Source organism: Lynx canadensis, chromosome B2 (assembly GCF_007474595.2).
Source record: "Lynx canadensis isolate LIC74 chromosome B2, mLynCan4.pri.v2, whole genome shotgun sequence".
In the NCBI taxonomy this organism is placed as follows: Eukaryota; Metazoa; Chordata; class Mammalia; order Carnivora; family Felidae; genus Lynx; species Lynx canadensis.
The window spans coordinates 92,426,274-92,451,648 of NC_044307.1; the positions used below are offsets into that span (position 1 = coordinate 92,426,274).

The 25,375-nt window shown below is 33.4% G+C and overlaps 1 protein-coding gene across 1 annotated transcript in view; it reads left to right on the forward strand.

Moving 5' to 3' along the window:
- The window catches only part of GRIK2 (glutamate ionotropic receptor kainate type subunit 2), a 655,189-nt gene that overhangs the window by 477,393 nt on the left and 152,421 nt on the right, over positions 1–25,375 (forward strand). The window contains exon 11 of the mRNA XM_030316033.1: positions 10,138–10,361. Coding sequence (XP_030171893.1) covers positions 10,138–10,361 — 224 coding nt within the window. The remainder of the gene's footprint in view (positions 1–10,137; positions 10,362–25,375) is intronic.

A 25,375-nucleotide genomic window follows, 5' to 3' on the forward strand; every position in this document is an offset into this window, starting at 1 on the left:
AGGCCTTGAAACAGAAACGTGTTCACATTTAAAGATTAACAAGGCAACCAGAGTTATTGGGACAAGAGTGATCCCCCTAAGACCAGGAGAGTGATAGGAACTGAAGTTGATTACATAATTAGGGGCCATCTCTTGTAGTGCTTTGTAGGCCAAGATTAGGTTGTATTTTATGTGTGCTAGAAATCATTGGAGAATTCAGAGCCAAAAGTGATAATCTGGTATATGTTTTAAAAAGAGCTTGTCTTCGAATGACGGATAGACTCTAGTTGGGCAACAATGAAAGCAGGGGACCAATTAGGAGGCCACTGTAGGAGTCCAGGCAGTGTAACTAGGTGGATAGTGGTGGAAATGGTATGCCACATGTACAGAAAATAAACTATGTTTCCCTAAAAGTGCACACAGAAGCGAAAGCATGTGCTCACATTATTCATTGTGAAGAGTTTGGTAAAGTGTGGGATCACTTATAAGTTACATTAAAATTAATATCATAATTAACTAGCTTAAATGTCTTAGCTAAATCAGTTAAAATATTTCCAATTTATTCAAGCACACTTACCACTGTCGTAAGCATTTCACAACATTGTGGAAACGAAAAGTTTTTAGAACTGGTTTTTCCAGTGTTAAATTACAAAAACTTTCAGAAGTATGCATAAGATGTTTCACTGGCCAGAGCATGTATTATAAAATAATATCATTATGTTCTTTCATTACTAGGACTTTGTAAAGAAGGTTTTCTCAACATGATCAAATTAGGAGTCATTGTGACATTCATGAAAATATGCCTTGTTATCTAATTTTTGTATTAGGTAATTGGAAATTAGACCAATAAATGTTATCATTGTTCTTTGAAACGGTAATCAAGGATTGCTATTAACTATATAGAACTCCGTAAAAAGAATTATTCTGTTTTCCCCTAGATGGGTTAGTTCACTAGAAATTACATTAATGTACCAATAAATCTTATTTCTAGAATAAGATCAGAAAAAAGTTTAATTTTGAAATTCTCTGGGTAATTTTCTTTGAAAATTTTAGTAAATTAAACTGTATTTAGTAAGTTGAAACTGTACTTAGCAAACGTTTACCAAGTAGTTCCTTGGTGTCAGATTTTGTCCAATGCCCTACGGATATTTGATTGGTTATTATGAGAATAAAACAATTTGGAAAATTTCATATAGAATGATAGAATATTAAATTAAAACTTATTAATAAGATAGTGCTGCTCAGGCATCTTTGTGAATTTTCCAGGGAGAAACCCTTTACCATAGCAACTATGTTCTAATTAATTTAATCAACACAACATTAAATACTACTAACTGAGGATATGGTTAAACTTATTATCTAAAAAATAGACTTTTTAGAGTAGTTTTAGATTTATAGAAAAACTGTGCAGAAAGTAGAGTTTCCATACCTTCTCCCATTCTGCTTTCATCCCCTGCCCCACTCTAGTTCCCATGATTATTAACAGCTTCCATTAGTGTAGTACATTTGTTACAATTGATGAACAATTTTTGAGACATTAGCTAAAGTCCATGGTTTACATTAGGGCTCACTCGTTGTATTCTACAGCTTTATATTTTTTGATAAATGCACAGTGTCATGTGCATTATGATTTCTTACAGAATAGTTTCACTATCTTAAACATGTTTGGTTCCACTTATTTGTCACTCTGTTCCCCTGAGCCGTTGTCAACCACAGAGCTTTTTACTGCCTGTGCAGTTTTGCCTTTTCCAAAATGTCATATAATTGGAAGCATACGCTATGTAGTCTTTTCAGACTGGCATTTTTCATTTAGCACTGTATGCATTTAGAGTTTGTCATGTCTTTTCCTGTCTTGATAGCTCATTTCTTTTTATTGCTGAATAATATTCCATTATATGAATGTACCACAGTCTGTTGATACATTTATTTTTTATTTTATTTTATTCTTTTTAATATGAAATTTATTGTCAAATTGGTTTCCATACAACACGCAGTGCTCATCCCCACAGGTGCCCTCCTCAATACCCATCACCCACTTTCCCCTCCTTTTCACTTCCCATCAACCCTCAGTTTATTCTCAGTTTTTAAGAGTCTCTTATGCTTTGGCTCCTTCCCTCTCTAACATTTTTTTTTCTTCTTTCCCCTCCCCAATTGTCTTCTGTTAAGTTTCTCAGGATCCACATAAGAGTGAAAACATACGGTATCTGTCTTTCTCTTTATGACTTATTTCACTTAGCATAACACTCTCCAGTTCCATCCACGTTGCCACAAAAGGTCATATTTCATTCTTTCTCATTGCCAAGTAGTATTCCATTGTGTATATAAACCACAATTTCTTTATCCATTCATCAGTTGATGGACATTTAGGCTCTTTCCACAATTTGGCTATTGTTGAGAGTGCTGCTATAAACATTGGGGTACAAGTGCCCCTATGGATCAGTACTCCTGTATCCCTTGGGTAAATTCCTAGCAGTGCTATTCCTGGGTATAGGGTAGATCTATTTTTAATGTTTTTGAAGAACCTCCACACTGTTTTCCAGAGCGACTGCACCAGTTTGCATTCCCACCAACAGTGCAAGAGGGTTCCCATTTCTCCACATCCTCTCCAGCATCTATAGTCTCCTGATTTGTGCATTTTAGTGACCCTGACTGGCGTGAGGTGATATCTCAGGGTGGTTTTGATTTGTATTTCACTGATGGGGAGTGATGTTGAGCATCATTTCATGTGCCTGTTGGCCATCTGGATGTCTTCTTTAGAGAAGTGTCTATTCATGTTTTCTGCCCATTTCTTCACTGGATTATTTGTTTTTCGGGTGTGGAGTTTGGTGACTTCTTTACAGATTTTGGATACTAGCCCTTTGATATGTCATTTGCAAATATCTTTTCCCATTCCGTTGGTTGCCTATTAGTTTTATTGATTGTTTCCTTTGCAGTGCAGAAGCTTTTTATCTTCATGAGGTCTCAATAGTTCATTTTTGCTTGCCCTTGCCTTTTTTTTTTTTTTTTTTTTGCCCTTGCCTTTGGAGATGTGTAAAGTAAGAAATTGCTGTGGATGAGATCAGAGAGGCTTTTTCCTGCTTTCTCCTCTAGGGTTTTGATGGTTTCCTGTCTCACATTCAGGTCCTTTATCCATTTTGAGTTTATTTTTGTGAATGGTGTAAGAAAGTGGTCTAGTTTCATTCTTCTGCATGTTGCTGTCCAGTTCTCCCAGCACCATTTGTTAAAGAGACTGTCTTTTTTCCATTGGAAATTCTTTCCTGCTTTGTCAAAGATTAGTTGGTCATACTTTTGTGGGTCCAATTCTGGAGTCTCTATTCTATTCCATTGATCTATGTGTCTGTTTTTGTGCCAATACCATGCTGTCTTGATGATTACAGCTTTGTAGTAGAGGCTAAAGTCTGCGATTCTGATGCCTCCTGCTTTGGTGGTCTTCTTCAATATTACTTTGGCTTTTCGGGGTCTTTTGTGGTTCCATACAAATTTTAGGATTACTTGTTCTAGCTTCGAGAAGAATGCTGGCGGAATTTTGATTGGGATTGCACTGAATGTGTAGATAGGATTTTAACAATATTTATTCTTCCAATCCATGAACACGGAATGTTTTTCCATTTCTTTATATCTTCTTCAATTTCTTTCATAAGCTTTCTATAGTTTTCAGCAAAAAGATCTTTTACATCTTTGATTAGGTTTATTCCTAGGTATTTTATGATTTTTGGTGCAGTTGTGGATGGGATCAGTTTCTTTCTTTGTCTTTCTGTTGCTTCATTATTAGTGTATAAGAACGCAACTGATTTCTGTACATTAATTTTGTATCCTGAGACTTTGCTGAATTCATGTATTAGTTCTAGCAGACATTTGGTGGAGTCTATCCGGTTTTCCATGTATAATATCATGTCATCTGCAAAAAGTGAAAGCTTGACTTCGTCTTTGCCAATTTTGATGCTTTTGATTTCCTTTTGTTGTCTGATTGCTGATGCTAGCACTTCCAACACTATGTTAAATAACAGCAGTGAGAGAGGACATCCCTGTCGTGTTCCTGATCTTAGGGGGAAAGCTCTCAGTTTTTCCCCATTGAGGATGATATTAGCTGTGGGCTTTTCATAAATGGCTTTTATGATGTTTAATTATGTTCCTTCTATCCCAACTTTCTTGAGGGTTTTTATTAAGAAAGGATGCTGAATTTTGTCAAATGCTTTTTCTGCATTGATTGGCAGGATCATATGGTTCTTTTCTTTTCTTTTCTTTTCTTAATGTGATATATCACATTGATTGCTTTGTGAATGTTGAACCAGTCCTGCAGCCCAGGAATGAATCCTACTTGATCATGGTGAATAATTCTTTTTATATGCTGTTGAATTCGATTTGTTAGTATCTTACTGAGAATTTTTGCATCCATATTCATCAGGGATATTGGCCTGTAGTTCTCTTTTTTTACTGGGTCTCTGTCTGGTTTAGGAATATAAGGAATGCTGGTTTCATAGAATGAGTCTGGAAGTTTTCCATCCCTTTCTGTTTCTTGGAATAGCTTGAGAAGGATTGGTATTATCTCTGCTTTACATGTCTGGTAGAATTCCCCAAGGAAGTCATCTGGTCGTGGACTCTTATTTGTTGGGAGAGTTTTGATAACTGATTCAGTTTCTTCGCCAGTTATAGTCTGTTCAAGTTTTCTATTTCTTCCTGTTTGAGTTTTGGAAGTGGGTGGGTGTTTAGGAATTTGTCCATTTCTTCCAGGTTGTCCAGTTTGTTGGCATACAATTTTTCATAGTATTCCCTGATAATTGCTTGTATTTCTAAGGGATTGTTTGTAATAATTCCATTTTCATTCATGATTTTATCTATTTGGGTCATCTCTCTTTTCTTTTTCTTTTTCTTTTGAGAAGCCTGGCTAGAGGTTTATCAATTTTGTTTGTTTTTTTTTTTTTCAAAAAAACCAACTCTCGGTTTCATTGATCTGCTCTACAGTTTTTTTACATTCTATATTGCTTTTTTTCTGCTCTGATCTTTATTATTTCTCTTCTTCTGCTGGGTTTGGGGCGTCTTTGGTTTGCTGTTCTGTGTCTATTTCTTTTAGGTGTGCTGTTAGATTTTGTATTTGGGATTTTTCTTGTTTCTTGAGATAGGCCTTGATTGCAGTGTATTTTCCTCTCAGGACTGCCTTCGCTGCATCCCAAAGCGTTTGGATTATTGTATTTTCATTTTCATTCGTTTCCATATATTTTTTTAATTTCTTCTCTAATTTCCTGGTTGATCCATTCACTCTTTAGTAGGGTGTTCTTTAACCTCCATGCTTTTGGAGATTTTCCAGACTTTTTCCTGTGGTTGATTTCAAGCTTCATAGCATTGTGGTCTGAAAGTATGCATGGTATGATTTCAATTCTTGTATACTTATGAAGGGCTGTTTTGTGACCCAGTATGTGATCTATCTTAGAGAATGTTCCATGTGCACTCGAGAAGAAAGTATATTCTGTTGCTTTGGGATGCAGAGTTCTAAATAGATCTGTCAAGTCCATCTGATCTAATGTATCATTCAGGACCATTGTTTCTTTATTGATACTGTGTTTAGATGATCTGTGCATTGTTGTAAATGGGGTATTAAAGTCCCCTGCAGTTACCACATTCTTATCAATAAGGTTGCTTATGTTTGTGATTAATTGTTTTATATATTTAGGGGCTCCCATATTCGGCACATAGACATTTACAATTGTTAGCTCTTCCTGATGGATAGACCCTGTAATTATTACATAATGCCCTTACCTTTAACTTAAAGTCTGGTTTGTCTGATATAAGTATGGCTACTCCAGCTTTATTTTGACATCCAGTAGTATGATAGATAGTTTTCCATCCCCTCACTTTCAATCTGAAGGTGTCCTCGGGTCTAAAATGAGTCTCATGTAGGCAGCAAATAGATGGGTCTTGTTTGTTTTTTTTTTTTACCCATTCTGATACCCTATGTCTTTTGGTTGGAGCATTTAGTCCATTTACATTCAGTGGTATTATTGAAAGATATGGGCTTAGAGTCATTGTGATGTCTGCAGGTTTCATGCTTGTAATGATGTCTCTGGTACTTTGTGGTCCTTGCAACATTTCACTCACAGAATCCCCCTTAGCATCTCTTGTAGGGCTGGTTTGGTGGTGATGAATTCCTTCAGTTTTTGTTTTTTTGGGAAAACCTTTATCTCTCCTTCTATTCTGATTGACAGTCTTGCTGGATAAAGGATTCTCGGCTGCATTTTATTTCTGTTTATCACATTGAAGATTTCCTGCCATTCCTTTCTGGCCTGCCAAGTTTCAGTAGATAGGTCTGCTACTACTCTTATGTGTCTACCTTTGTAAGTTATGGCCTGTTTATCCCTAGCTGCTTTCAGAATTTTCTCTTTATCCTTGTATTTTGCCAGTTTCACTATGATATGTCATGCAGAAGATCTATTCAAATTACATCTGAAGGGAGTTCTCTGTGCCTCTTGGATTTCAATGTCTTTTTTGCTTCCCCAGATCAGGGAAGTGCTCAGCTATGATTTGTTCAAGTACACCTTCAGCCCCTTTCTCTCTCTTCTTCTTGTTCTGGAATTCATATGATATGGATATTGTTCCATTTGATTGCATCACTTAGTTCTCTAATTCTCCCCTTATACTCCTGGATGTTTTTATCTCTCTTTTTCTCAGCTTCCTCTTTTTCCATAATTTTATCTTCTAATTCACCTATTCTCTCCTCTGCCTCTTCAATCCCTGCTATGGCCACCTCCATTTTATTTTGCACCTTATTTATAGCATTTTATAGCTCCTCATGACTATTTCTTAGTCCCTTGATCTCTATAGCAATAGATTCTCTTCTGTCCTCTATGCTTTTTTCAAGCCCAGCGATTAATTTTATGACTATTATTCTAAACTCTTGTTCTATTATATTGCTTAAATCGTTTTTGATCAATTCATTAGCTGTCACTACTTCCTGGAGTTTCTTTTGAGGAGACTTCTTCTGTTTTCTCATTTTGGGTAGTCCCTGTGGTGGCTCCAAACTGCAGGGCACTTCCCCTGTGCTGTCTGGAGTAACTTGTATTGGTGGGTGGGGCTGCAGTCAGACCTGATGTCTGTCCCCAGTCCACCGCTGGGGCCACAGTCAGACTGGTATGTACCTTATCTTCCCCTCTCCCAGGGAAGATAGTGGTGTGGTGTGGCCCATGTCTGGGCCTCTTGCACACTGCCAGGCTTGTGGTGCTGTTTCGATGGGATCTGAGTTATTAGCTGGGATGGATCTTCAAAGTGCACAGGGGTGGGAGAGGCAGGCTTAGCTGGCTTTGCCCTCTCTGGTGTCCTGTGGGAGGAACCCTGCAGCACTGGGATGGAGGTAGTCTCGTTGGAGAAATGTATCCACAGAAGCACAGCATTGGGCTTTTGCACAGTGCAAGCAAGTTCAGTGACCGGAACTGGTTCCCTTTGGAATTTCTGCTGGGGGATGGGAGAAGGAGATGGCACTTACCAGTGCCTTTGTTCCCCAGCTGAGCCTAGCTCTATCTTCCGGGGCTCAACAATTCTAACTCCTGGCATCCTCTCGCCCTCCCCATGAGAGCAGAGCAGTTGACTTTTAACATTCCAGGTGTTAAGTCCTGCTGGCTGTCAGAACTCATGGAGTCCGGCCCCTCGGCTTTTGTAGCCAGACTCAGGGGCTCTGCCTTGCTGGGCGTGCTGCCCCTCCACTGCCCCAGCTCCATCCCGCCAGTCTGTGTAGCACGCACTGCCTCTCTGTCCTTCCTACAGTCTTCTGTGGGCCTTTTGTCTAAGCTTGGCTCTGGAGAGTCCATTCTGCTAGTCTTCTGGTGGTTTTCTGGGTTATTTAGGCAGGTGTGGGTGGAATCTAAGTGATCAGCAGGAGGAGGTGAGTCCAGCTTCCTCCTACACCACCATCTTCCCCTCTCGATACATTTATTTTTTTAAATTAAATGTCAAAAGTGTCTGTTTATATCTTTTGTTTCAAATGACTAATTTCTTTTATAATTGAAAGACTTTTACTGTGTGATGTTTTGTCTTATATTCATTTTATATTTGGGATAGAAATTTTACTTTAGGCAATGCTAAGTAAATTTTGAAATTTGATGGATGTCTAGTCAATCATATTAATATATGCCTGTGGAACGACTTTTTTTTTTTAGAATAATGTAGTGGTTTTGTCTTAATAGATGTTACTTGAATTGTTCCCTAACTTTTGTTAATATCTATTTTGAATTTAAAAAATATTTTACCAGCTTAAAGCATGTTCACTTACATGCTTTACATGTTATAAAATTTTGTTTTTCGTGTGCCTACAGTGAGGGAGGGTTACAAAAGTGAAATGGTACATAGATAAACTGTGCTGTATACTCAATCCCCTGAACAGAAGTAAGCCACCATTTCAGGTTGTCCATTTTTTAACCTAGAATCTGTTTCTTAAATGATCACTCTTTTTCCCTAAGAAACATCCTTACTTTTTCAAACCGTCTGTAGTTCCTTCCCTTCTGTCTTAGAGGAAGTGCTATTTCTTCCTTGTGGAAAGTATTCCATCTTCCTAAATTCTGCACCTGACCCTCTAAATTGTCAGTGACTGTAATCTATTAATTACTGACCTTGCTTCTATATATTCTCCTTTCCATCTCTACAGATTCTTTAATAAAGGAATGAATGAATGTCTCCATCATTCCATTTCTGGCTTCTGAGATGCATCTCATGCTTAACTCTAGGTATAGATTCCAGTAGCTTGGGGTTTAGGTCCTGGTTCCAATGCTCAGTTAGCTCTGTGACCATGAACAAGTTTTTTACTTCTCATAGATTCAGTGTCCTTATCTTAAAATAGGAATAATAGTAGGATTGTGTAAGGATTAAATGTGACAATTCATGTAAAGTGCTTACCACACAATGCCTGTTGCACAGCACATGCTTAAAGAACATTACCAAGTATTATTGCTAAATTGATATTTTCTTAGATTTATGAATATGTAATGTGATGATATCCTCTCCAGGACCGTTAAGACCTGTTCTTTCCTTCCTAACATTTAGAGAAATATCTCTCTGTCTTCATTGCTGCTCAGAGGTACTCTGTTCAGGTATCTGAGTGCTCCCCCTTTCCCACACACACCCAAACACAAATGCATACCCAGAATAATAATTCCCAAACACATACCCAGAATAATATCATCAACAAACTTAGCCTTTTAGTGAAGTTTCTTTTTTTAAGTTCTCCAACAGTCCTCGAGGTAAGAAAACAAAACCCAATTTCATTATTTTGTTCATCTTTCTGTAGCTCTCTACAAGCAGCATTTCTTATTTATCTTCTGAAAGCCCAGTATGTTTATGAAAATAAGAGGAAAGTAGAGATAAAGCTTCCCATTATATATGAGAATAGATGCCTTTATTATTTAAAATATTAAAATTATTTCCTGTAACATATTACAGCTTAAGTTCATCCCTGGCAGATGGTTATAACATGATGAGTGAAAAGAATAAGTAATTTAACATATTTAAGCTACCGTGGAAAATTAGCAACTTTGTGAAAATTGAAAAACTCATTTCCTAATGCGATTTAGGCAAGGCTGCAAGGATTTTCATTAAATAATATAAAACAAATTAGAGGGATAGAAACAAAACTCAAGGGCAGTAAACACAATCACATTAAAAGATGACTTTCAAAATGTTAACTATTTAAAGACTTAAACCTTTTAACTGAACTCTATAGTTTTAAAATAAGGAAAACATGTTTCTTGATTATCAACGAAATGATTTGAGGTAGATATTATTATTACTATTTAGAATTTGACCAAGTTATTTAGAGATCCATAACTTATGTTAAATGTGTTTTTTTAGTTTAGATTAAAAATAATTATGAGAAGATTCCACAGCATAATAATTCAGGTACTGAATGTACAATAGTTTCTTCAGTTTTTTCATTCCATACATTTTTTTTCTTTCTTTAACTACTTGCAATAAATGCTGGTTTGCTAATCTAGAAGGACATAGAAATGAGTAACAGAAAAATCATGCTTCAATTCAGGGTCAAGAATGCTTTAAATGTTAACATAATAGGTACTCAGACAATTCTCAAGTATAAAGTATTTGTTTTGCTTAATTTGGATACTGACTTCTTTTTTGAAACTTAGAACCAATTTTTTTCCCGTTTTCTGTTTCTCTCTACAGAAAGCTGACCTTGCAGTTGCCCCACTGGCTATTACCTACGTTCGAGAGAAGGTCATCGACTTTTCCAAGCCCTTTATGACACTTGGAATAAGTATTTTGTACCGCAAGCCCAATGGTACAAACCCAGGCGTCTTCTCCTTCCTGAATCCTCTCTCCCCTGATATCTGGATGTATATTCTGCTGGCTTACTTGGGTGTCAGTTGTGTGCTCTTTGTCATAGCCAGGTAACATGCTCACTTTTGTGATTTTTTTGGCAATTGTTACCTCCTTTTTCTAACTAATAATTGTCAAAAGTCACAATAATTTTACTTTTCTTCTTCTTTATTTCCCTTGGGGTGCTGAAATAATGAACTTTTAAGAGTCACATACCTTATTAAAATATACTGTACTGCCTTTTTGGGCAGAAAGCATGCTGGTTGTGTCAGTAAGCTATAACTGTGGGAGAGTTTACTCTTTTTAATTAGAATCTAAAAGCAGTCCAAATTACTATTCCATAAAAATTATTTCCTCATTTTGCTCTTGAGCGAGACAGTAAAATAGTGTATTTTACTAATTTGAATTGATAAATAAGTCATAAGAAAAAACAAAGAGGTAAGATTTAAAAGGAGGCTTTTTTTTAATGAACCATGGCTAATTAAAAATGAGCACTTTATGTATAAAAAAACTACCATTATTTTCCACATAAAATTACTCATTTTTCTACAAAATAATTATAATGTATAACTACAAATATGTTTTTGCTCTATTATCAAAATTAAATATTAAATAAGAAGGTTATTTTTTCAACTGTATTATATAGCTTCTTCTGATAAATTTGTCACTAAGGATATTTATCCTTTCTTAAACTTATTCTTTTCTCAATGAAGTCATATATTTGTTCCTAGCAAAAAATAAACAAACAATAAAAACCCACTTAGTTCATTCAATTAAAAGAGGAATCACTTCTAGAATAGCATAAGATTTTTGATATATACACATTTTTATAGGTATACACAGATATTTTTGATATTTACATATAAATGTTATGAAAACTTATAATTTCCCCCAATTGATTTAATATTGACACATGAGTCCTTCAGACAATTATCATTTGCCTTTGTCTGAAAATTTGTATTGGAACCATGAGTACATATCGCTTTGGTAGCTGTATGGTAGATCATGTTAATATTTGTATTTGAAGTTTAGAATTCTCCCCTCAAAAACGAGAATTTGGACTATAAAATTCATAAGTCTTTAGCTCTAACTTTTTGCGTATCTTGTGAAGACAAAACAGCCTTTTCATTTTTGAACATCTTTGCATTAGTTACATATATTTTATAGCGGCCAATGTAAACCATCCTGTTTCATATGTAGTCAGAGAAATGAGTTCAAAGATTACAGTTTAAATAATTCAATGGTTGGAGAACTCTACAGCCTGCCCACAAGGCAAACAGAAAAATAAATACTCCAAAGTATAGAAAAAAGTCTTTCATGCTGTCTGCAGGTACACCTGTTCCTTCTTAATCAAATTAACAAAAGTTCCCAGGAAGGATAAAATCAAAACCTAGGGGCAAATGTCCTGATACCATTCTGAGACAATTGTGCAGGCATCAGTCAAGCTGAATTAAGTCTAATGTAGTTTCCAGGGGGATCTTAAGCAGAGACTATTGAGTTACCTCAAACTTGTATTAGGAATTTCAGATATTCCTAATTTTCTGAGCCCAAATCTTCTGAGATTACATTCAAAAGCAAATACTGAAACATCTGAATTATTTTCCAGTTTAAAATTACATTTGCAAATAGAGACGTGGAACAGCTATGCAGTGATCTAATTTTCAAAATATTTTTAACTCTCACTGATAACTATCAAATAAAATAGTGATATAATGTCTGTATAATTATGGTAACCTGTGCTAATTTTACACAAAATAAATACACCTATGTCATTCTTTTTGAGAATGTAACATTAGTTGATATGCCATTTTTTAGTGTCATTAAATTTTGGAACATTACTGTTATATTTTGTTGTTAGTTATTAAATGAATGGAATTTGAAAATGATTCTATTTCAGCATCTTATTCAATGCAAACAGTCTCATACAATTTCAAAAATTAAGTATAATATCTTCATTTATAGGTAAATTAACACATATTTTATTAAATAATAAAAAATGTTAGATATCCTATATTAACTAATAAACATCTTGGTAAATAGGACATAATATGAAAATAAATTCTTTGCAGATTATTCCTGAAATATTTTATTCAATACTCTATATTAAAATAATGTATAAATATTTGCTAAATTTAAAAACAACACACTAAGAACTCAGATTAAAAGGAAATTCTTGAAATAGAATCCAATTAAATTCTTAACTGAACTTCCAAAGCCAAATAAATTTATATAATTAAAATCCAATATACTTCACTTAAAAAAATATTCAGTCTCATATGGTATTGAACTCCTCTCACAATGAAAGTTCATAATATGCAAAACAGGCAAAAATGTCCAGATTTCATTGCAGAACTTAATTACCTTTCTAATATAAATGGTATTATGGTATTTCTCATCAATACAAAATAAACACAGAATTTTTATTTTACCTATGAATGAAGACTGTGTCTTATGTTATTTAGAGATCACTAATGAACTTACTAATATTATTATATTATATTAATGTTAACATATAAATATGGCATTTTATTTATGTATACTTTTTATCTTCATCTCCATAATAATTACAGAGAAAGACCATTTACATTTGAAAAAATTCTCATCTATGTGTTTCATTCTCACTGAAAATCACAGAAACAAAGTTCTACAATAATACCATGTCAACAACAAAATTTTGTAATAAATTAAGTACTGATCATAATTGTTAGAATTTATGTTTTCTAAAATTAAATTTAAAAGCAGATTGTTACTGTGATAGCTCTTAAAAATTTCCCTTCACCCTTCCTATATAGAAAAAGATTATCTAAGAAATACTTAACAAATGCTCTAAATTTTTTTAACCATTATTAAGAAAGAGATATATGGTCTTATTTTCTTGGTATGGTTTCATAATCTATGGTCTCTTGCAAATAGTTGCTTTCTTGTTTATAGCATAATGACATAATCAGCATGCTTGTCTGAATTAGCTGAGAACTCTTTTCACAGTAAAGATAAGCCTGAGGTACAGCATTCTAGATATGGAATGGCCTTATCCTGGATATCCTAACCATAGCTCTTGGCTGACAGAAGATTAGGAAGAAATCTTATACATGACAAACTTGTACATAATCATGTTTGTCCCTAAACCTTTCCCTCTCTCTTTCTATTTTCCTCTGACCTAGGTATATTAGTATAGAGACAGCAGTTAGTCATAAAAAGAGTCTGGTTAGGAAATCCACCCTTTATACTCAGAATGAGAGGTATTTTTCACCTTGCTTCAAATATTTTCTTTATTAAACAACTGATAATATGGACACAGTAGATACTATTTATAAAATGGAGCCAATTTAAATGCCTATAATGTTAGAAAAAAATTTTTTTTTCTTTTAACAATAGGTGTCTTCAAGACCAGAGCTGTTTTGAAAATCAGCATGTAAATCTTGGTCTAGAGTTCTTAGTAATTTGGTATAGAGGTGAATAACTGAAGACCAAACTTAAAAGAAGAGACTAATGCTATACACATTTTCCTCCAACAGGATTGATGGAACTGTAGTAATAATTCACTAAGCGTATAATAATATTGCATATTTTATTCTAAGATTGACATTTTAAAATTAAATACAAATAAACTGGGGAAGAAGAGTAATACTAAACCATTTTTTGTAAGAATTTTATTACAGAGAAATTTCTTAGGTTACTTAAATGAACAAGTGAATATGATCAAATATAGGAAAAAGAGTAAAAGAAAGCTAGCAATATTGGCTAACCTGGCCTTAGCAAAGATAACAAATCCAAGAATATTCGGTATGTGTTAAGTACATAACGTTAGTTTTTCTAAGTTAAAAAGAATATAGGAGTTTCTTATGTGTTTGGGGTTGAATTACTTTGCATGATTTTTAGAATATTAGAATCTCATCTATTGCATTATTGGATTAGACAGCAGGAGGTGGTCTCCCTAGAATCTGCTCAAGGGTTTATAAATACGGTGACCACCAGGACTGTCTTGACACACATTTTGGCACTAACATGGTCTGGAGTCACAAGATGACAAGGCTACTGCCTTACTGAGAGTTCTTACATTTGTAAAAATATTCTGTATTTCTCTTGGTGCTCGGAGGTAAAGATGTTCTAAACATAGTGTTTTTGACGGTTTAACTGAGTTTAGAAAGCCATGTCCAAAGTGCTTGCATCAACAGCTTTGATCTAGGCTCCTGGCTAGTGTGCAATAGCTTTTATATTCTTGTCACAATGATGGGTGACATTTAATGTACAGTGAAGGACAACAATGACTTATTATGCACTTGGAAATGGATAACTGTTTTGGTGAGATGTTCAATGTTAAACTAATATGCTGTCAAAAAGACTGTTGTCACATTGAAACGAAATGCCAATTTTGTTGTGTGCCTTTGCCACCACTTGCCCACCTCTTACTAGAAAACCATTTCAGTTTTACCTTTCCATAACACAGTTTTAGATATATTTTTCTTTAATTTTTTAGACATTTTTTTTACTTAAGTAAATTTCAGGAAAACCTATCTGCTTTTATTGATTTAGCAGTTTTCTGAGAATTTAATGAAAATTTGGTTTGAAATAATGCTGTTTTCCAATATGCCTTTCACACATATGAAAGTGATTATTAAAATTGATTATATTAGCAAATACATCAGCTATGGACCTAAAAGTCATCATCGATTAAAACTAAATGCACTTTCAAACCACATTTCCATAGGAGATGAAGTTACTTCTACATTAATAAAGTTTTTTTTCACAATTGTTACTTGGTAAATCTATTATAAAATAATTTACCTCCTTATTTGTAATGATTCCAATGATGTACATGACTACAAAATAGAGATGGAGTTATTACACCAGAAAAAATTCTTCATTTGTACTAGTAGAACCAAAGCAATTGAAAGGTTAAACTGGTGACTTATTTTCAGCTTATGGTGAATATTGTATCTAGATAATGGAGGCAGTGGAAATTTTGACTGCAATTGTAAAGACTGAAGAATCAGAATCTCAATCACTTTAAGAAAAAATAAACATATTTTCTACCTCTACATTTTATAATTATGCTAGACACTTACAAGAATAAAAGATTTGAAAAAATAAAGTAAGACAAAAACAATTTAAAATTAAGCTACTTATTTTGGTAATCTTCTGTAATCTAATGCTTTTTGGCATCTTTTAAAGATAATTGTACTTGAGTTTCTTTTAGAAGTTTTAATCTCTCTTACCAAATTAATTTTTGACAGAATTTTTTTATTGTTAGGGCAAAAGTGAATGTAAATGCAAGAGCAGAAGTTTGATAGCCCATTTTTATTTTTCATATCCTATAGGTAAATTATTTTCCTCTTTATCTTTCCTTGCCTCCATCGCCAAATTGAATTCAAGACTTCTAGAGGTGGAAAACCACCTCTCTGTCTAGTCATTGCAAGAATGTCCTCTCAATAAGTATCCTGGCCAATGAGCTTCTGAGGACTATGGTCACCCTATTATAATTTGTTTCAATTTAGAAGTTTCACAGTGTCTAGCTCTGAAAATCACAGATAATAATTTTAATAAATTATACTATATAGAGAGTAATGTTAAGAAACTCGAGAATGCTAAAAACTTAAAGGTGAATGTTATTAAATTATTATACTTGCTACCAACAAATGACAGCTCTGTTTTTAATGAATCCTTTATGGAATATGTAATTCTGTTTACACACACACACACACACACACACACACACACACACACTGATGAGAAGCAATAGTCTTGTAAGAGATTTTTTTCTTTGAAAGATTTAGAAAGGAGTATAGTGTCATTTTTGACACTTGCCACTATGTTTCATACATTTCTCAATAGCTAATTCACATGGAAAACTAATAGGACAAGAATAATACTGTGAATGTCTGTTTCTCTTCCTCTTTATTTCTTTCCTTTGTGTGTGTGTGTGTATGTGCGTGTGTTTATGTGTGTGTGTGTATGAGAGAGTTTTAACATAAGAAAGAAATTCTTTGAGATGACTCTTAAGAACCAACAAGATAAAGAGAACCAATCATTTGTTACCAAGTGATGCACTTATTCTTCCACATTTTGTAGTCTCTAGACAGCTACTTCTCCCACAGCTGCAGAGTACTGTGAATTGTTTGTAAGAAGTCATCTTCCCACCTCGTTCTTTCTGTGTTAATTCTCAAAACAAAATTGTGCTTCTGTTTTTCTATAGCCCCCAGAAAAATGATCCCCTCGGACTTTCCGGACGAGGGGTCTCCATCATCTAACAAAGGTCTTTATATTCTGAAAAGTAGGGTTTTCCCCCCTATATGTCTCTGTACAATGATTGAGAGTACTCTGCTCAAAAAAGTCAGTTCCCTTGAAAAATGTAGAAAAATAAGTCAATTTTTTTAACGGTAAGCTTGATACCTAAGTAAGTAACGTTTTCACCTGGATAAAGGTGTCCTTTTGTTGTAGATTCTTTGGTGTGAGAGTTCTTTCAAATGGATGTTTTCCTATATAGTCTTGTACTAGGCTGGTGGGTTTTGTGGAGGAAGTCATTGAGAGAGAAAAGGAAGGAAACTAATACAAATTACATGTCAACAGTGGCCAGGTTTTATCTAAGAACAATGGAGAGATTAATTCATTAGCTTCTTTTTTCAGTAACTTTATGTTTTTTAAGATTTGATGTAAGGAATGAATGGATATACACAACCACACTATTATACCGGTAGCAAGTGAAATTTGAAATGTTTCCCTTGTTTAATGCTAGCATTATTACCCTTTTTAAATTCTAATTGATTATAGGGAGAAAGTTGTCTTAAAGAAAAGAAAACAGATTTAGAAGAAAATAGAAAACAGAAAAGGAATTTATATCACTTGGTTCATTTTGACTGTCATGTTAAATTCACTTTTTCCTTGTAAGATTTTAGAAAAAAAAGAGCTTGGCTAACTTTTTAGTTATGATTTATAAAAGAGTCCTGTATAAAATATTTGAGCTACATGTTAGCAGTATGTTGTTTTATAATAACTTGAAAGAATCACTCAATTAGCTACACTTAAGAAATGTGTCTTTATCTTTAGAATTGCAAATAAGGTAGGTTAAAAATATTTCCAGTCACTTAGGCACCTAAATAGGACACATTAGCAAGCCACACATGTGCAGATTTGCCTCATAAACATGTAAACTTACTTGTTTTATAAGTCATTTTTCTAGAAATGCTCACTTTCTTCCCCTAAAAATTACTAGCTGCATATTGTAAAAAAAATCGCACCACATTATGAGCTTTCCTAGCAACTCAAAGTGCTATTGATATTCTTTTGATTTTTTTTCATAATTCATGGATGAGGAAGAAATATCACTAATATTAAATGAAAATGTATAGATGTAATTTTTAGTGGTAATTTATGACTTATTTCTTCATGCTATGTAAAAATAATGCACTCTATCCAAATAATTAATGAGTAGGAGATATAGTGTCATCAACCAGTGTACTTTCATCCATTACAGCATGTCACGGCACCTTACTTGCTATAATTTTTTACATTCCATTACATAATTACATCATTCAAGTTAAATTGTTTTCATATCAATCCTGTTGGGTATATATACATATATATATTTTTAGAAAAAATATCATATGTCTCTCCAATTGCAATAGGGATTTCAATATGATATTCAAATAGTAAGAGCTGGACAGTATCCATTTTGTATGTAAATAGAATTAGTAAAACAGATGACAACACAAACTATTCTATTGATTTTCAACACCTATAAATTTCAAAATTTTTAGTTAAATCTTACGTAAAGAGGGACAGTATAAAAATGTGAAGTTATCTCAGTTATAAATATATTGATTTTATACCTACTTTTGGAATTTTGTTTGGAAGCCTAGAAATTAACCTGACAGACTTCATGACAAAAACCTTATTAATGAAGTAATTATATATGCCTGCACTTTAAAACTATAGTAATTCTTTCTTTTTTTTAAATGTACACTGGATTGAAACCTATGTTTAGTTTCAGTACTATACAAAATCTATAAAAGATAATTCTCTCTGCCCCACCCCAGCCTGGATAATATTTAATTTCCTGCTATTCTTTATGAAAGATGTTTAATCCAAAGTTAATTATTATAAAATATTTCCCATTTTCATGTGCCCCTGTCTGACTACTCTTGAGATGATAAATGAGGTGAATGAATTTATAATAGATTTTTCTATTAAATTAATGGATTTAATATTTGAAGCAAAGGTGAAATTGTAGGTTTTGAATGTTACTGGCATGATAAACATTATAAACAGAATAGGGCTACAACTGTCATCTAAGTTGGTTCAGAATATGCACCTGAATATTATTTTAACATAATAAAATTAGGTAAGTGTTTCCCTGCTTCCCTTATTATTATTGGTACTGAGAATGGGGGTGCTGGGAGGTGTGTTTCAATATAAGTTTAACAATTCACTAGATTGACTGAAGATATGTTTTGGAAACTGGTATGACTAAAGTGATATTACCAAAAAAATAAAAGGAAAATAAAAAGAAAATAATGCAAATTTTGTTGTAGAAGGGAGATGCAAAATCGATATTCACATTCAGGGAACTGTATGTTGATTTAAAATTTTTCATATCCCTGCTTCAATTTTCAATTAGGGCTTCAATTTTTTTTAAATCAGGAAGATGTTAAAAATTATATATAAGATATTTCTTCTGCCCCCAATTTTAAAACATTCATGTTGATATCTGCTAAGTCAGATATTTGAGTTGCAAAAAAAATAGTGAATGCTTTCCAAACATACTTCAGTTGTTTTAGATACTTAACTGCAAATGCAGTACATCCACTTAATTATAAAGATTTTATTGGTATATTTGATACAATAGAGTATAATTTCAAAAGATATTCAGTTGGAAGGAAAGAAAGCCCAAAAGTCATTAGACCTTGTGAAACTTATTAAAATTATTTTAGAGTTAAAAACTCAATTAGAAAAAAAACTTTATGTGCCTTGCATGTTCATGGTAGCTGATGTGCTATTATTTTTTATAATCCAGATATTTACATATTGGCCAAATCAACTTAAACATCCAAGTGATGCTAGAAAATCAGATGCTACCTTTCCAATGCTAGCTTCAGGTTCTTGCTGATAAAATTATTTACTTATTGAGTGTCCATTTCTCTAAAAGTATAGTCTGTTTCATTTTCCGGTATTAGAAATGACATGGCTGCTTGACTGATCTGAGGACAGTCTGCCTTGAGCCTTTTAATACTGGACTTACTGCTTTAAAATCCTTAGCAAGTGTTTGCAAGCTAAACACTTGCTTCTGGTATGTAAGTCTAAGAAAGAATTCTTTTAAATGTAAATTATGTTCAAACTAATTTAAAAATAACTCTTTTTGTAATGTTTGGTACTTCACTTACAAACAAATAGCTATATTGGTAAGAAATTATTGATAGGACGAACCTGTGCTTTCTTATGCAATGTTGATATGCAAGCCATTTTCCTTATTATTTCCAATTTAAAGCCACTCTTAATTTAATTTGATTGGACAATTGGGTGTTTAAAAGAACTGTATTAGTAGCTATTTAATGAGGCTATATGAAAGCCACTGTATAATTTTAAAAATAGATTCCAGCTTTAAGTGTAGAATTATATATTTTTATTTTACACTTGTAAAATTAAGTTGAATTTTATGGCAACCAAAATAATGCCTTTCCTTCGGGAATCTTAAAATGATCAGTAGATGATTATAGTAAGGACTTTTTTGTTCCATCACAATAAAAACAATCTTAGGTAGTTTAAAATTTGAGTATGTTGCAGTATACCATTATAACTTAACTTTATTAAAAAGTTGCTTAGGATAAAAATAGGTCATAAGGATCTGAAATTAGACTACTGTTGAAGTTAATTTCCTATATCAATTATAAATTTTAAATGGTAATTAAGAGGAAGCCTTACAATTTGAAAACCCTTGTTATTTATTGTTTCTTGTTATATATTTATAGCTGATAGTCATGTTTATTTCTCCTCAAGGTATTATTTTAATGAAAATTGATCATAATTTAAATTTGCTGTTGATAAATTACAAATCAGTGGAACTGATCATTGTTACCATCTCATTAAGCCCTTCCAATCCATTTAGATCTACTAAATAATATGTTCAGTAGCATATTATTGTAGCATTCATATACAGATAATCCTTGTTCTTCATTCTGTGTAACTTTGGTGACTTTCTGGTACTAAAGCTACCAACTAAACAATGCCAGCGTTAATTAATGAACAACATATGGCATACAAATATAACATAAATGGTGTATATTGTTCAGTGATGTGATGGTACTTGCTTAATAACTGGCTATGGCAAGGAGAGAATCTTTGATTTGTAGCAATTGACAATTTTAGTGGTGTAAATATTGCTGATATGATTAATACCAAGCTACCAGTGATGCCTTACTGAATTCAGGCTCTTCTAGCCATATAAGCTGGCTCCAGAATACTGCTAATATATAACATGTTCAAATGAAGGGATAAGCATAGATCATAAAAGTGAATAGCAGGTAGCATAGGTGGATGTGCTTGTACAGATATGTAGGATGTACCGGAAAAATATGTGAAAGATAATGGCAAGGTTATGGAGCCTCAAAAGCAAAAGTGAAGAGCTGGATTTTTATTAATACAATTAGAATCTTTGAAGTAATTCCAAACTTAAGTATTAATCAATCCTTTCTCTCATGGAAATAATTTAGTATCTAAACAATTAGCATTATTTTTTGCAGTTAACCGCACATTAAAATATCTATGGAAAAAAGAAAATACACTAAGGAAAACTTCAGCAAGGTGACAGTCTCATGGAATGAGTCCTTGTAGATTCTGGTATTTTCTGAATGATTGAGATGTTATCATTAAATTAGAAAATTTCAACTCTTAAAATGGAAACTTTTAAACTACGAGATGGTTTTCCTTGCCTATAGTTTTTAATAAAAAGTATTGAAAGGAATAAAATTGTCTAAGATCATTCGGTAATAATATATACTCAAATTAACATCCTCTGAAAGTTCAGTAATAGGTTCAGAGCTTGTTAGTAGGAATAGGTTCACGTGTAGGTAGTAGGAAACCTGACTAAAAATAGGAGGTTTACTTTTCTCATGGAACCTAAACTTAGGCAGGGCAAGGCTGAAACCAATGCTGAAAGGTGATATCAAGAAACTTGGCACCTTCTATCTGCTTGCTACACTGTTCTTAGAATGAGGCTTTTATCCTCAGGACTGTGAGATGGTCACGAAAACTCCAGCCATCCTTTCTGTGTCTTAGGCAGGAAGAAGGTAAAAAGGAAAAGCAAAAGACAAAAGAGAGTGTCTTTACCTCAGAAAGGAAAGTCTCCCTCTTCTCTATATGTTCTTGGCTAGAGTTTTATTTCCTAGCTGCAAAAAAGGGTACAGATTTGTTTCTTTTATCTGAATATACTGTCACCTCAGTTCTTTTGTAAGTAAGATGTTATCAGGTATGTAATTGGCTGTGCCTATCAACAAGACTTCTTAAAGTGTGAAGTAATGTTTAGCCACACATGAAATTCTCCCAAATTCCTTATTTCAAATGTCCATTTCTGAAGTTTTCTCTTTTTTTCTTGTCTGTTATCAGGGTGCCTATTTTTGAATAGCCCGACTATTCCCTTCCTGTTAATTGTTTTCAACTGGTATTCTCTTTAAAACAAGTTAATCATGCTTGTTTAAAAATGTATGAAAAGTTAAGTGTAAATATTTATATTTTAAGAGGGCTTTAGTAGTTTCTTTCTGGTGCTAGCCTATATTCTTGAGACATGAATTTACCAAATTAGTTTTGTTTAGGAAGCATGAATCGTTATTCTAATATTATCTTAAATGATGCTATCAAAATATAAATCTTTTTTTTTTTTGGTTTATTTACTTATTTTGAGATAGAAAAAGAGAGCTAGCATGAGTGGGGGTGGGGGGAGGGACAAAGAGAGAAGAGAGAGAGAATTCCAAGCAGGCTCCATCCACTCTGTCAGCACAGAGCCCTATGCAGGGCTCCGCCTCACTAACAGTGAGATCATGATCTGAACCAAAATCAAGAGTTGGACACTTACCCAATTGAGCCACCCAGGGCCCCCAAAATATAAAATTTCAATCCCATAGAAAAAATCTGATTTATTTTTGTTATGGAATATCCTAATACATCAATATTTTTCCTTACTTTTATAAAGCAATGAATAAGTTGGTGCAAAAAATTGTTACATGTGATAGGCTCCATAATACTTATGCATATCATACAGCAGGATTTATAAACCATCAGATGCTAAGCTGTTTCTAAGGGGGGAAAATGAACCGAAGAGAGTCATATGATCAAATAAAGTCAGGAGAACTATATACCAGATCCTCTTGAAGATTCACTATTAGCAGAGTAAAGTCTCTGAAAAACCTTTCAGTAAAGAAGTTTGGGTATGTTTGTTTAACTCAGCATTTTCTAAACATTTTGAGCCATGGGACATTTTTCCTCTTTACTTAGAAATAAAATAGTGAGGGGTACCTGGTTAAGCATCGACTCTTGATTTTGGCTCAGGTCATCATCTCATGGTCATGATATCAAGCCCTGCACGGGGCTTCTTGCTGTGCATGGAGCCTGCTTAAGATTCTTTCTCTTCCTTTCTCTTTGCCCCTCCTCTACTCATGTTCTCTCCTCCCACTCTAAAAAATAATAATAAAATAAAATAAAATGAGTGTGAAAAATTTTAATTCAATTATAGAATTTAAAAAATTAACTTTCATTTTAAAAATGTCTGGTCTCAAAATAACTCATTATTACTTATTTGTAGATTTGGTCGTAAAATCAAGATTTTCTATTTTTTTTAAGTTTATTTATTTATATTGAGAGAGAGAGAAAGAAATCACATGAGTGAGGGAGGAGCAGAGAGAGGAAGAGAGAGAGTCCCAAGCAGGAGCTAACAGCACAGAGCCCAATGTGGGACTTGAACTCACAAACTGTGAGATCATGATCAGAGTGGAAATCAAGAGCTGGACACTTAACCAACTGAACTACCCAGGTGGCTCTTAAATTTTCAGAAAGACAATCACTGAATATTTAAAAATTTCCTTACATTTATTGATAGTTATAAAATAGGTAACTGGAAAAAGAAAAAGGCTTTATTTTGGAATAATGATAAACCTAGCAAAAAAAAAAAATTCCATACTAACAAATTATGATTGAGAACAAGCACATGGCTTAAATAAATTCCAGTTTTATTAGTAATCTTACCTTATTTGCTAAAGGAGGAAGTATTAAAAATAGTTGAGGGGCGCCTGGGTGGCGCAGTCGGTTAAGCGTCCGACTTCAGCCAGGTCACGATCTTGCGGTCTGTGAGTTCGAGCCCCGCGTCAGGCTCTGGGCTGATGGCTCAGAGCCTGGAGCCTGTTTCCGATTCTGTGTGTGTCTCTCTCTCTCTGCCCCTCCCCCGTTCATGCTCTGTCTCTCTCTGTCCCAAAAAATAAATAAACGTTGAAAAAAAAAATAAAAAAATAAAAATAGTTGATACTTTATTTTGTATTTATTGTAAGGGTGAAATGAGTTGTCTATTCTATAAATGATCAGCACTTCAGGTAGATGAATTATGTAGATTTTAATTTTGGACATATTTTGAAGCTACATATTTTTATGAGGTTGTAATTTTTCTGTTAGACTCATATTTGTCTACCTTATTGACCCATACTCTGGAAGCAAGGCTGAAGGAGGTCACTGTATTTTAAATCTCATTTACATATGGGACAACATCAAATGATAATTATTAGTGTTCTTATTCTATATGGAATATAAATAGCATAATTGCAAAAAAAAAGCCAGAAAATAAGCATATTCAACACACATGTAAGCCTTGAGTGTCTAAAAGTCAACTATAGTGATATTAAATGGCCCATTTAGGGACAACCAGCATTTTTATCTACATGCTTCTAGTTTGCTCATCTCATGCAGATTGCATCTCTAGCAATTTGGGATAGCTCCTCTTAAAATGAATGCAAATTATCAAAGGATTATATGATCCATCCGGTAAGGCATTCATTCATTTTAATCTTTAGTTTGCAGCTTTCCAGTTCCTCTTATATATTCTCATTGGTAGTTAATGGAAAGTATCATAGCTTAGGTCTTAGTCTATTGCAAATAAAAAATGCTGTTAGATAAAAGCTTCATAAATGGTAGCCACTCTTTTTAAAATTTAGACCAGGTGTTGCTTATTTCTTTCTTAGAATAAGCTAAGGTGTACTATTTATTTGGTTTGTGATCATAAGATAATGTGCACCCAGAATATTGTCAATGATCATAGTTTATAACAAGATTGAGATTATATAAATTTCAATTGGGTCCTAAATGATAATACTCCATGATTTTTGTTGTTGTTGTCCATTGTTTGAAACTTATTCCAGCTAGATCTATCAATTCTCTCTCTCTTTCTCTTCCTCTCCCCATCCACCCATCAACATTTCACTAAGTATTAGCTATATAAATCACAATATGATAAATATATTTTCTTATCTATTTCCCATTCATAAAACCTAATATATACTTGAGATAACCTGCTAAGGACTATAGTTAAATTATGTCAGAAATACAAAGGCAGAATTTGTATTTTTTGTTTGAGTAAATGAGAAAGTATTATATAAGACAGTTACAGTTATATGGATAAAAGTTCTGGATGATAAAGATTATTTTTACTACAACAAACAGCAACTGGAGATAATAATCAGATCTCTTTGATTCAAATATGAAAGCCCATTCAGAGATTACATTATACACTAAAATATATGCAAAACATTATTTCAAAAATCCAATTTATTGAGAGAAGCTACATTTTTTTCCTTTTCTTTTTAACCTGGATTTCCTACAAATGCTTTAGCTTTTAAATTTTACATATAAAGTAAGATTCTGTGTGTATTTGTGTGTCTTTTTTAAACCTTAGGATAAAGACCATAAACTCCAGAGACTTAAATCCATCTCCAAATTCTTGAGGACCCATTATTTCTAGAATATAGACTAAGCAATGTGGAGAAATGCAAACTTATTATGTGTTCAGTCTAAATGGAAAGATTTAAAATTTAACATTGCAAAACGACAAACGTACATG